We start from the raw sequence: 13,962 nt of genomic DNA, 5'->3' as shown, positions 1-13,962 counted from the left end.
TCACTTAGTAGCAGGAGAAGGAGAAAAATTAAGCAATTCTTTCTTTTTCTCCCAAGCTTTAACAACCAAAACAGCATCAAACATTTTCGGAGAACCTGAGGAAGTAGTTGCGGAGATTTTAAGGTAATATTTAATACCAGAAACAACTTGTTTTTCTGCTTCAACAACCTCAGAAAAACTCAACAACCCATTATTATTATTATTATTAACCTTCTGTTTTTGTTTTTGCAAATTTCTGTTGTACTCTTCAACACAAAACTTTCCCAAATCTTGAATTTCTTTGTTTGTCTTCACATCTTGGATTTGTGTTCTTCCACCTAATTTTTTTCCTCCTAAAGCGCTTGTTGGAGTTGAAGAAAATAAGGAGATAATGAAGAAAAGGAGGATTAAAGAGAGGATTTTTGTTATTTTTGCCATTGGAGAAGTGAGTTATTTTTTTTTGGAGAAGATAGGGAGTTATATAAGAGTTTTTTTTTGTGGGGTGGGGTGGGGTGGGGTGGGGGTGGGGGGTGGGGGGAGAGGAGAGTGGTATTGAGACACGTTATGACTTACGAGGGTGGTGGCAACACGTACGTGATGCCGCGTTTTTGTGAGATAAAATACAGTCAAATCTCTCTATAATAATGTTATTTGTTTTAATCGGCGATTATAACGAAGTGATGTTATATAAAATATATATTATAACATAATACGAAAATTAATTTCGTAAAAAACTTAGCTTTTATAATGAATGACTGTTATATAGTAATGTCATTAGAAATGTCTGACTGTAGTAGAAGATAATGGTAGCCAGCCCTAATGCGAATATCTCATACGTGGTAAAAAATTAAAAAAACTAATAAGGATTGTGATACAACCCAGGAAGTACTTCTTTATTCCTAACCAGAGGTTTCAGATTTGAGCCTTAGGTACAAAGTTGCGTTTATTAAGGTGTATTTTACACTTTAATGTAGGATTTTTCGACGCGAATCCGAATTTAATCGAGTCCCAATACGCGTCCAAATGAGAAACCAAAAAAAGTGAATAGTAAATTTTTTAAAGTGAGGTTTTTTTTTGTTTCCCACCCGGTATTCGGTTACCCGCATTGAAGCCCGACTATATCCGGATTCGCGCCGCATAGGGCCCCATTCGGGGGAAGCGCTCCTTACCAAGAATTTTTCCATACCCAGGGCTCGAACTCGAGACCTCTGGTTAAGGGAAGAGCAGTCTCATGCACTGCACCACATCCTTTGGTTGTAAAGTGAGAGGTATTTACATTACTCTAATAATGACACGTGTCTTCCTTATTCTTTTTATAGTTTGACTATAATTAATTAATGTACATCTTTATGAAAGGTAAGAAGAATATAAGTTCTATGTGTCACTTTTTAATGAAACTTGTACTTATATGAACTTGTTCATATTAGCATTCTCAAGTTGGGATAAAAAGAAAAGAATGTGATGTAGGTTTTTTTGGTTTTCCACCTGGTATTCGGTATCCGTATTGGAGCCCGATTATATTTGGATTCGCGCCGCGTAGGGCCCCATTTGGGGGAAGCGCTCCCTATCAAGGATTTTTCCATACCCAGAGCTCGAACTCGAGACCTTTTATTAAGAAAAGAGCAGTTACATCCACTGCACCACATCCTTTTGGTGGTGATTGTGATATAGGTTACGTTGACGAAATGCTTGAAAGTAACTGTGAAAGCTCACAATATAAAATAAGTGAAATTTAATTTTGAGGCGAAATAATAATTGTTACTCATTAGTCATCCAACTAGCCTGGAATTTAGGGATAATTTCACATAAATACAACTCACACATCTGACTTGTAATATAACAGCCTAAATACCACTTTGCAAATCTATAGCCCAAAAAATAATAGGCTAATTCCCGCAAGAAAGCTTATTTTGCTCCCTCTGTATACAACCAGTTGTTTTCATTCTGTTGATTTCCTTTGATTATTAAGCATTTGATAAAAAAATGCAAATCAGCCACAACACAACTCAAAAATCCTGAATAATACATATTATCTGAAGGTAAGAAATTCAAACACTTTTATGTGCAATTGCTGAAGCAATCCAACAAGATAAAAGAAAAATAAAAACTTGGTAAATGAATTGTAGAATCCCTCCAACGCACATACAACACATTACACGAAAAAGAAGATGAGAAAGAAGTGTCAAACTTCTGTAGAGGCCTCTTACACACTAACAATGTATATACATCCTTATAAACTTAAAAATATATAATTATATAATATTATACACAAATATACACATTTATATACAATTATACAATACTGTATAACTTTGTATAAACATGTATAATAGTGTATAGGAGGTGTTTGTATATCCATATACACAATTATACACTAGTATACAATTTTGATACAAACTGCTACATAGTTATGATTTTTATACAAACCCAATTTCAGATTCGAGACTTCAAGGTCATAATAATAATGACCAAAACTTCAAACTTCAAAATCTTCCAACATTAGTGTTTATTTTTTGGTGCAAATCAAGGTTGAGAGCTATTTATTTTCAGATCTGTGTGTATTTTCATATTTTTTTCAAAAAACTTCAATATTCTTTTGCTTGCCACCATGGACGACGGAGTAGGAGCCCGAGCCTTCTTAAGCCATTAATGGCAGAACTGCGTGGGGGGTAGAGGAGAGGGAATAAAGCTGTTGTGCTCCTCACAAATTGAAGTTGCTTCAGCTATTGACTAAGATAATCTGTGAAAAAGGGGGAGACAGATATGTAGCAGATGTTGTGTGTTTGTAAGAGAAGCATAATACATTGCTAATGGCTAATTTTAAGAGAGGATGAGGGATCTATGTGGGTTAGAAAGAAAGAAGTGAGAGGCGGTGAGAGAGAGAAGGGAATGAAGAAGAAGAAAATAATAAAAACCCTAAAACTATTTCTTTAATAGTGGGCTAAAGACGGAAAAATTTCTTTCAAGTTATGTAAAACATGGGCTAAATAGGGTAAGAGCTTCAAATGTGGGCCATTTTCAAGTTATGCTCTTCTTTTATTTTTTTTATTATTTTTGAAATTTGCTTTTTTGGATCTTAAATGATTAATTTGTTATTTAAAAAATAAATTTTGTTATTAATATAAATATTTTATAAAATAAATTTAAGGGATTCTCAATATGTTTTCGCCTCAAGTCACGCAATCCGTTGAGCCTCCCTTATTGAAAGTAAGGGATCTCGGAATTAATAAATCGCATTATTGATTTCTTGATTCTTTGGAATTTAGATATGATTGTTTCTGTGTAAATAAATGCTTATCTTCTTGAGTGGCTAAAAGGTGACAGTGCAGTGTGGACAAAGGCAATTTGCGAGTCTCATTCATTTGTCATTTCTTCTTTGTTATGTTGTATGGATTTGTTGTATCCCATTAACTCCTCTTATAGTTCATTGACATTCATGACTACAATTTTTTTTTTATAATCGAATCAGTTTACGTGCATCTCGATTAATTTTATCGAATATTTGTTAGCTCCTATCAGTACAATATCAGATAACTCAATCAATCAAAAAAGAGAGAGTATAGTTTGGTTGACAAAACATCTCGCATTTACGTATGATTAAGAGAAGAGTTACGCCTTAAGAGATGTGATATGAACAGTCTAACCTAACGCAAACATTAATGGTTGTTTTTATGGCTCGAATCCATAATCTATAAGGTACACGAAGACAATTAAATCAATCCAGACCTAGATAAATAAAATAACCTAATATATTTATCTCCATCAAAATTTGAATATTAGATCTCATAAATTTTCATCGATTTTATTGATTACTGATTACGCCCAACTATGCCTTATAAAAAGGACAATGCGGTCGTTGCTATTCATAATAGTATGTAAAACTACAATACTAAAAGTCATAACCAACAATAAAAAATAGGAAGAGAAAAGAAAAAACTTGTAGAAGAATTCTCATGCCTTGCTCCTATTGTGTCTCTACCTCCTTAGGTCAAATCTATGTCAAAAATGTGTCTTCTCCTTTTCTTGGCCGGCTTCCTTGGTTTAATATAAGGTTTAGGGCTTAAAATCCCGTGTTTTGCACTTTGGTCCCTGAAATTTACGCATCGTGCCGCTGTTCCACCGCGGTCGCGCCGGAACCGCGGCCAAACGCCCTCTCAGATTCTTCAGTTGTCCGCGACTGCCCTCTGCCGCGGTTACCGATCCAACCATATATTATGGAGCCCAAATGGAGTTCTGAGTAAAAAGTTATGTCCATTTTACTAGACAGTGCGCAATATGCCTCTTCGAGTTTTCGTTTTGTTGTTTTATCATCCGTTGATCCCCGAACATGATCCTGGCTTAATTCCTTGAGCTCTTACTCAGACTTCAAAGCTCCAAACCACTTAAATTCATTTCATAACATCTATATAGCTCAGAATCACAACTACAAGGCATAAAACACACAATTAGTGCAAAACACTAGCGATTAAAGCGCAAACTCAACTAAAGTGCAGTAAATTAGAGTGTAATAATCGACTAAAATACGTAATTATAGTCTATCATCAACTACTATGTTACAACAATGGGTGCATTATGACTACAATCTTTAGGTACATAATAAATAAATGGAACTATTAGTACTATATATTTTTAGAATATTCCAACTAGCGCGGTTTCAGTACTTTGTTAATTGAGCAACTGCGATTAAAGATAATTTAATCCACTTGCCATATTCCACTATGGCTGCCTAAACTATTTAATTTCTTTTTTTTTTCTTCTTAACAAAATAGAGTAAAATCCAATTAGACTGTAGAATTTCAAACTTATGATATTATGGTTCGAATTATGATATTTTGATCGTTGGTTTAAAAAGATTAAATGATATCTTTTTAACTGTTACACATGTTGAAATTAATAAATTATATACAGATAGAAAATATTATAACTTGGGAGTTTGGTTCGTGCAATTCTATCTTTTATGGATCATGTACGGTGCAAATCCACTAATATGTATATTTATCGAATTTCTGTTAATTACTATAGCCAAACCTTTCTATAATAATGTTGTTTGTTTTAATATTTTTTAAATATTATAACAAAGTATTGTTATAGAGAACATATATTATAGTATTAACATTAAATTCGATTCCAATATGAGAAGAAAGATAGCATCTCAACTGGCTAGCAATGAGGAGAAAAGAATCCCAATATTGTGATTAATTTGATTTCCTCTGATTACCCTCAAGCACATTGTCTTTCTTCTATTTACGGGAGTTTCTTGTTCCCGCGCCCTTAACCGGCCTTTCGTACGATTGGAGTACACAAATAATTATTCACCATACTAAAATCCCCTAAAAAGCTGGGGGTGGCTAAAATGGATGAGTTCGGAACCGAAATTTTATCTTTTTTGAACTCAAAATACTTTTTTAGGTGTAAAAAAAAGGTACCAAAATATATAAAATGCAGTTTTGAATCGCGTTTTATCTTAACGTCCGTTTCTGCAGTTAAGATAAAACGCAGTTCAAAACCTCGCTTTAATCAACGTTTTACAAAAAGTGTCAGTTCTGTTTCTTTATCCGACTCAGACTCGTTTCTTTGAACTTTTAACAAGCACTTCTGATTTTAATAAAGTAACTTTTTGCTATGAGAAGCATTTAACAAACAAAATATATATTTATTCATGAAATTTGATCAATTTTTGAAAAAATTAAAGAAAAATTTGTAAGTTCCAAAAAATTTTATGGGCCGATTTTTGGGTGAAAATTTTTCTTGGCACTCACAAAATTTTATTTTTTTCTAATTAAAATACATATTAAAATACAACTTCAACTTTCAAAAATTATTTTCTAACACAACTTTAATTATTTTTTTTCAAGTTTCAATCAATTTTATGTAGCTTAGTTACAATACTAGTAGATGTGCATTCAGAATGTTTTAAGTGCGTCTGTAATAACGTGCCATTACAGATAAAAAAATTTGTCAATCATTTATATATGGATCAATAAATATAAATATAAATATAAATATAAATATAAATATAAATATAAATATAAAAATACATACACATAGTTTGAGTTTAAGACAACAAGTGCATTTTTCACACTCGGAAAAAGCTACATCATCCCATGAATAGTGACAGTACATTTATACTTAAAGAAAAACAATTAGTTTTCATTTTATATATAATAAGTTTTGTTTCAATTGTAGGCCCCTAGTTAAATGCTTGTTAAAAGTTCAAAGAAATGAGTCTCTGGCCGCGAAAATCAGATTATTTTGAAAAGTGTTTTTTTCTAAAAGTGTTTTTTTTCAAAAGTATTTTTGATGAGAAGCAGTTTGTGTTTGGCTAATTAATTTGAAAAGAACTTTTGAGTAACAATTAGTGTTTGGCCAAACTTAAAAAAACTGCTTTTAAGTGTATTTTTCTCAAAAGTGCTTTTGGAGAGAAACTACTTTTTTCTGTTTCTCCAAAACTACTTCTGGTTCTCTTCAAAAGTACTTTTTTTTCCTTTCAAAAGCTTGGCCAAACGCCTCAATTTTTGGCCAAAAGCACATTTGACAAAAAAAAACACTTTTGGCCAAAAAGAAGCTTGGCCAAACAGGCTATGAGTCGGATAAAGAACTTCTTTCATAGAAAACGCGATTTTCAACCGCATTTTTGTAAAATACATATTTTGGTAACTTTTTTTTTACACCTAAAAAAGTCTTTTGAATCCAAAAAGATAACATTTCAGTTCCGAACTCTAAAATGGATAGATCTCTTTTACGCGAAGATCTAACTGGATATCTTGAAAACCTCTCATCTATTTATCTAAAACAACAAAATCAATCGTTATAATAAAGTATTATTATTATAGAGAAGTCTGACCATATAACAAATACTAATCAATCGTTATAATAAAGTATTATTATTAAAAAATTATTATTATAGAGAAGTCTTGACCATATAACAAATACTATTACTATTTGTATAATGTAATATTTTTTATTATAATTTCTAAAACTCAAAAGAGATCCTACCAATATTTAGGACAGAAAATTCATTACCAAAAAAAGAAAAATGGACTGAAAATGACATGAGATGAGAGGAAGAATGGCTAGCGCCTGTCGCCTAGCAATTAAAAGAGCTGCAAGAGTCAGAGGTCTTGGAATTCGTTATTTGCAAATTCGATACATCTCTTTTTTTCCAACTCTCTCGGTTGGTGTGACGGTAAGCAACCTTCAATTCCAACCGAGAGGTTGTGAGTTCGAGTCTCCTCAAAAGCAAGGTGGGAAGTTCTTGGAGGGAAGGATGTCGGGGGTCTATTTGGAAACAGTCTCTCTACCCTAGGGTAGGGGTAAGGTCTGCCTACACACTACCCTCCCCAGACCCCACTAAATGAGATTATACTGGGCTGTTGTTGTTGTTTTTTTTTTCCTGTGTCATTTTCACTCACTTTCTTTGTATTTTATTTAGGATTGAATAATTCGTTGATGTTTAATCTGTTACTATTTGATCCTGGTAAAAATAAATATGCCATCGATTGGATATCATTCGTGCGATTATAACTAGTATAGGGATGATTTCTAATAACACATAGATGATTTATGATTTTACTAAAAAAAAATCATCTTATAAAAGAATAATTGCGGTATTAATTAATAAGCGATCAACCAAAGATCACTTAAGCATTCATAAATAATACATGACTGATTTCTAGATAACACATAGGCGATCTATGATTTCATTAGAATCTCCCACATTATAAAAAAATAATTTTGGTATTAACTAATAACCGGAAATCACTTAGATGGACATAAATAATATACGGGTGATTTCTACACAACATATATGCAATTTATGATTTCACCCACTTTATAAAATTAAAAAAACGTCTTAGTAATAACTAATAAGTGAACAATCAGAGATAACTTGGGCAATAAAAAAATATACGAGCGATTTTTGGATAACACATAACGATCGATGGTTTTACTATGTTTCCCACTTTATAAAAAATAATGCAAATAACATATGAGCAATAAACTGAAGACCATATACAACAACAACAACAACAACAACAACAACCCAGTATAATCCCACTTAGTGGGGTCTGGGGAGGGTAGTGTGTATGCAGACCTTACCCCTACCCTAGAGTAGAGAGACTGTTTCCAAATAGACCCCGGCATCCTTCCCTCCAAGAACTTCTCACCTTGCTCTTGGGGAGACTCGAACTCACAACCTCTCGGTTGGAAGTGAGGGTTGCTTACCATCAGAGCAACCCCTCTTGTCTATAAACTGAAGACCATATAGGAAGTACAAATAATACATGAGTGATTTCTATATAACATATAAGTGATCTATGATTTTACCAGGATCTACTACTTTATAACAAACGATCATGTCAATAACTAACATGCGAACAACTAGAGATAACTTAGGTGATCATAAATAATAAATGGGCGATTTCAAGAGAACACATAGGCGATCAATGATTTCACCAGGATCCCCCACTTTATAACCAAACTAGTAAATTCATCCGCGCTTCGCGCGGTCATAAAGAAATATTATATTACAGTTTTTTATTTGTAAAAGTAATCGATATCAAGATAAAATTTGCATATACATGCATACAAATTAATTTTATAAATTGATTAAATCACATTTTTTTCCCAGTTAGTCTAGCGTCTACCTAAATAGCGGACAACGAAAACTAAGATACTTATATAATAAGATGTTCAATGTAGAATAAAATATATAATGCAACATAACTATCGATCAAGATTTAGTTTCAAAATTGATCATCATATATTTAATTTAGAAAACACTTGTGCATCTCTAATTTTGTTACAGAAGACTATTCGAATGACCTTTAGCTTTTTCTATATATTAGTGTTATAAACTCTTTCAAAAAGTATTATACTAAATTGTATAAAAACATATAAGTTATAAGAAACTAATTCAATAAGATGCAATCTAATAAACTTTATTTAAAGGAAAAAATTTTAAAAATTATAACATGCAATTCTGATCTTCAGAACACAATGATGAAAATTATCCACATGAAGCTATTTATCTACCTAATTATAGTATCCTTCTTTCTTTTCTTGTCTTCTTTCTCGTTTTATATTATTGTCTTTGAAGCATCTTCATAAAAATTTGAGAGGACATCGCAACATACTTACCTCCAGAGTTACACCTCTAGAAAATACCAATATAAAATGTGTGTCAGGAAAAAGAAGTTATAAATATTATATATGGATATACCTGAGATGACGTAATTGAGAATAGAAAAGTGCACAATTGCAAAATAAAATTTGAAATGAAGATAAACAAATATCGAATATTTATTAGACCCAACTCAAGAAATTACTATATATTAGAGCAAAACAAAACTGAGTAAGAGAACTACATGGAACACAAGAGGTAAAGAAATAGTAATTGATCCACAATATATATACACATTAAAGGAATTAGGTATCCAAATTTGTAACAGAAGAGATGAGGAATTAGTGAGTTCCTTTGTTTTAATTGCAACATTCAATTCAATTTAATGATTAGAATATTGAAAATGATAACTGCGGTTTTGGATATTGAGAATTTTAGGATTGCTAGAACATGGGATTATGTTATTAAAGAGGCCTAAACAATTGAATATGAAAAAGAAAAATATCAAAAAAAATGAGAAAGAAAAGATAAATAGCAATCCTAGTCTAAGAGATGTGCCAAGTCACCTTTTCTATTCCCTCTTTTATATATATATATATGACACTAGTTAGAACTAACAAGCGATCAATCGAAGATCCCTTAGGCAGTCATAAATAATACATGAGCGGTTTCTAAATAACACATATGTGATCTATAATTTTAAAAGGATCTCCCACTTTATTAAAAAATACCGGAAATAACTATTAAGCGATCAATCGGGGATCACTTAAGTGATCATTATAACACATGGTCGATTTCCAGATAACAGTAGGCGATCTACAATTTCACTAGAATTTTTCATTTTATAAAAAAAATGATCTTGGTATTAACTAATAAGAGATCAACTAGAGATCCTTCATGAATTATGGTGACGAGCTCCAAATCGTCTAAAATTTTGTGAGCCCATCAGAAACGACCTAATGAATAATAGTCATCGCTTCGCCATGATCATTCCCCATTTTTTGGTATTTTAGGGCCACAAAAAAAAAATCTGGATGATCTTCAATTTTTCTGTGATAATGTCTACACCATCTATATGAATTCGACCGATGAGCTCAAAATCACCTAAATTTTTGGGTCGTAAAAAATAATCTAAGGAACAATAGTCATCGCTTTGCCATGATAGTTCCTCGTTTTTGTATTATAGGGCCATAAAACTGGAATTCCCCTCGAATCCATAATTTTCGTGTTAATTGCTAGTCGACCTGACATAATATTTTGTGTATGTAGATGTGCCAGGTTACAACCAACTCCCAAAGAGTCTCACTTAACTGCAGTGAAATAAACTATTAGATATCTTATTGGGACTACATCACATGATTTATGATATCCACGTCTTAACTATTTTAAGCTTGAAGGTTTCTCAGATGCAGCTTTTTAGGAGATAAAGATGATAGGAAAAGCACAAGTGGAACATGTTAATTACTAGGAAAATCACTCATCTCCTGGAATAGTAAGCAACAAGGATCAGTCACATTATCCATAACTGAGGCTAAATACATTGTTATCGGACAATAATGTGCTCAACTACTCTGGAAGACTCACCAACTAAGTGACTATGATCTTTCGTTTAAGCCTGTTAAAATTTTCCGTGAAAATTCTAGTGTTATTTTCTTGTCAAAAAATCAAGTACATTATTATAGGGCAAAGCATATAGATATCAAGCATCATTTTATTAGAGATCATGTTCTTAAGAGTAACATTGAATTATCTTTTGTTAGTACCGATAATCAATAAGTTAATATTTTTACTAAGACTTTTTTAGAAGACATATTTCAAAACCTTAGGGATTTACTTGGCATTATTTCTTTTTTCTAAATAGGCCTTCGAAATTTCTGTACTTTTCAAAGATTATGTGTGATAGTGATTTTGGTATGAAATCTTTTTGTACTTTTGTATCTCATCATTACCGCCAGTAGCATTAATGAGACGCCTCCGTTTTTAGTCCCTCTTCCTACCTTTTCTGTACCCCGAGATGGAAACTGAATCAATTGATCGTGCATGTTCCCTTTCTTTGCACCCATCAATCACGTCGTTTCTATCACGCATTCTTACGTCTCTCTCTCTCTCTCTCTCTCTCTATATATATATATATATATATATATATATATATATATTAATTCTCCTTAGCCCTCACATTGTAACCTTCACCCTCTCTCTCCAATGGATAAAGCTTAAAAAAAACTTTTGCCTCCATCCGTAACAGCACCCGTTCCAAAGGAAAAATCCCTACTCAACCATCATAACCCTTCACCATTGGGACTGATCACTTTGAGGACTTCTCATCTTCTAGGGCAGACCTCTCTAATGATGCTCGAAGCTTTACTGAAAAATCCCTAGGAAACATCCTATAGAAGAAGAAGTCGAAGCCTACACCCCAAAGAAAGTGAAGATAAACTAAGACAATGTGCTAGAGTCGGAAGTGAACTACAGGGATTTACCCAATAGAGACAAGTTTGTTACCTTTAAGAGAAAATCAATGCTCATGAAAGAATCGCCAATTTAGAAAGGATGGATGACCTAAATTATAAGGTAAAAGATTTCTTTAGTTTTCAGGGATGAAAAGATTTCTTTGGTCTAACCCATCTAAAGGTCTGTGAAGATCTTGTTCACATAATCTATTCAAATCTTCGATCCCCGAATTTTGATAAGATAGGGTCCCTCGTGCTAGGTTAGCATATTGTTCTAGACGATTTCACCTTTGATTATCTGTTTCAATTTAAAAGTTATGTTTGCTCTGGTCGGTTTAAATACTCTTGGCCTGAAGATTGTGAAGTGTCGTTTGAACAAGCTAAAACATGTCTTGTTGATTTCCTATCTGATCCCTTGACCAATCAATTAGGACCTAGTGACATTAATTTTGAAGCCTGTGTTCTTGCTCATATTGTTGCCACCACCATACTTCCTAGAATATGATCATATACCACTCTATCTTAACGAGACACATTTCTAGTCTACTGCCTTCTTACAAAGACAAAGTGAAGTCATCCTCCTAGGTAATCAATTTTATGATAGAATGTACTGAAGAACCATCGAGTCTTCACTATGTGATAGTTATCACTCGCCTCCTTAAAGCCTTCAATATCCCTCTCTCAGACTACCCCTATGTGTCGGTCTCCAAGTATTACAATAATAGAGCGTTTGTTAGCTTGGGTTATGTTGTTGTGGACGGTGGTTGGATAAAAAAGCATGAAACTGAAGCAAAAGTGATTCCCTCTAGCTTCAAGGTAAAGTTTGATACTTCTCATGCTTCTATGAACAATCCATAATTACTTGCAAAGATTGTTGCACTTGACGACAAACTGACTGCCATCGAAGATATGCTCCTAATCACGCAGTTTTCAGTTAGTGATATCTACAAAGTTTCCAAGAAAATAGGTTCTGATGTGTCTAAGCTAAGAGTCATGGTTTAGACGACTACAGAAAAGGCAATAAAAGCCTTTAAGGAAGTGCATGATCGTGTTGATGGAATCTCGGTCACAATGAACGTAAGCTTTGACCGTCTCAAGGAAGCCATCTGCAATACTCTTACCTAGTTTCTTCGTCGTTGATTAATGTTGGTTGTGTTAAGACAATTTTTTTGCTCCATCCTGGATATTTCTGGATGCTTGCATGATTTACCTATCTTGAATGTTTTTGGATAATCTGGATGACTGTAATTATTAAACTTATTATGTGCTAGTAATACTACTTGCTTAGCCCTCTTTTTGAGTGATGCCAAAGAGGGAGAAATGATCAACTAATTTGCTGGTAAATTCGAGTCAACTAGTTGGGAAGGGTCGACAAGTCGACTAACCAACTCATGAAAGACAACAAGTTGATGGGGAGCCGAATCAAAAGACCTGAGAGCAAGTTGAGAGGGAGACGATTGAAGATGAAATAAATAGGGGATGATTGTTAGATCTATGTTTTAATGATGAAAAATAACTTACTTCTATTGTAGGAAAACAACTCCAAAGAAGGAAGTCAAGAAATTAAATTGGAAGGCTACGAATGAAGAAGAGATCGAGATCCTGAAGGATGGATTAAGGAATGAGATCCTGCTGAAGATTCAGAAGCAAGGATAAAGGAATCGGTCTTGCACATGATTACGAGCATCAAAGAGAACAAATATTTGACTGCGGTTATTTATTGAAGGAATAACAATCGATCTGTGTGAAAGATTTGCGGAAATTAATCAATCACAATCTTCAAGGAAGTAACAGCCATCACGCCACTCTTTAAGGACCAAGTATAGAAAGTTCCTTCCGTATTCTTGGAAGGAATCAATTCAAGATTAATTCTGAGGATCAACTCCCTTAGGTTGCCATCATCTAAGGATCTGTCATATCAAGAAGACTCACCTTCAAATCACATAAATACAACAAGGGGCTCAGCGGAAAGATATACTTTGATCAAACAATTACCAATCTTTTTGTTCTAGATTTACTGTGTAACTAGGGAGAAAAGAAAAAGAGAAAAGAATCATTGGTGAGGCATTATATCAAAAGCAAGAAAAGAACATATATCGTGAAAAAGATGTTGGTGTATAACAACATCAACATACCTATACCAAAGATTTCAAATACTCAAAAGAGAACTCACTTGCAACCCAAGAGAACTGGAGTATGATTCACATTGAATTCGAACCACTATAAAAAAACTGGTGTGATTTACTTTTTGCAATTTATTTTTTGTACTTACCTCATATCTATCTCGCATCAAGGATTCAGTCGACTAACAAGAAAATTAGTCAATTGCCTCATAAAAGAAAAGAAATAGTTTATAATTCACCCCACCCTCTTGTACTTTCACTCGGATTGCCTAAAACTTTGCCGGACCAT

At 33.2% G+C, this 13,962-nt stretch overlaps 1 protein-coding gene across 1 annotated transcript; it reads right to left on the bottom strand.

Moving 5' to 3' along the window:
* On the bottom strand, positions 1-417 carry LOC104214127 (cysteine proteinase inhibitor B). Its single transcript, XM_009763758.2, has one exon. The coding sequence runs from the start codon at positions 415-417 to the stop codon at positions 1-3; it is 417 nt and encodes a 138-aa protein (XP_009762060.1).
* Between the last annotated feature and the right edge of the window lie 13,545 nt (positions 418-13,962).

The sequence above is a fragment of the Nicotiana sylvestris genome, chromosome 1, assembly GCF_000393655.2.
Source record: "Nicotiana sylvestris chromosome 1, ASM39365v2, whole genome shotgun sequence".
NCBI classification, from domain to species: Eukaryota; Viridiplantae; Streptophyta; class Magnoliopsida; order Solanales; family Solanaceae; genus Nicotiana; species Nicotiana sylvestris.
The sequence above is the reverse complement of the archived record's forward strand: the minus strand, read 5'-3'. Positions and strand labels throughout refer to the sequence as shown.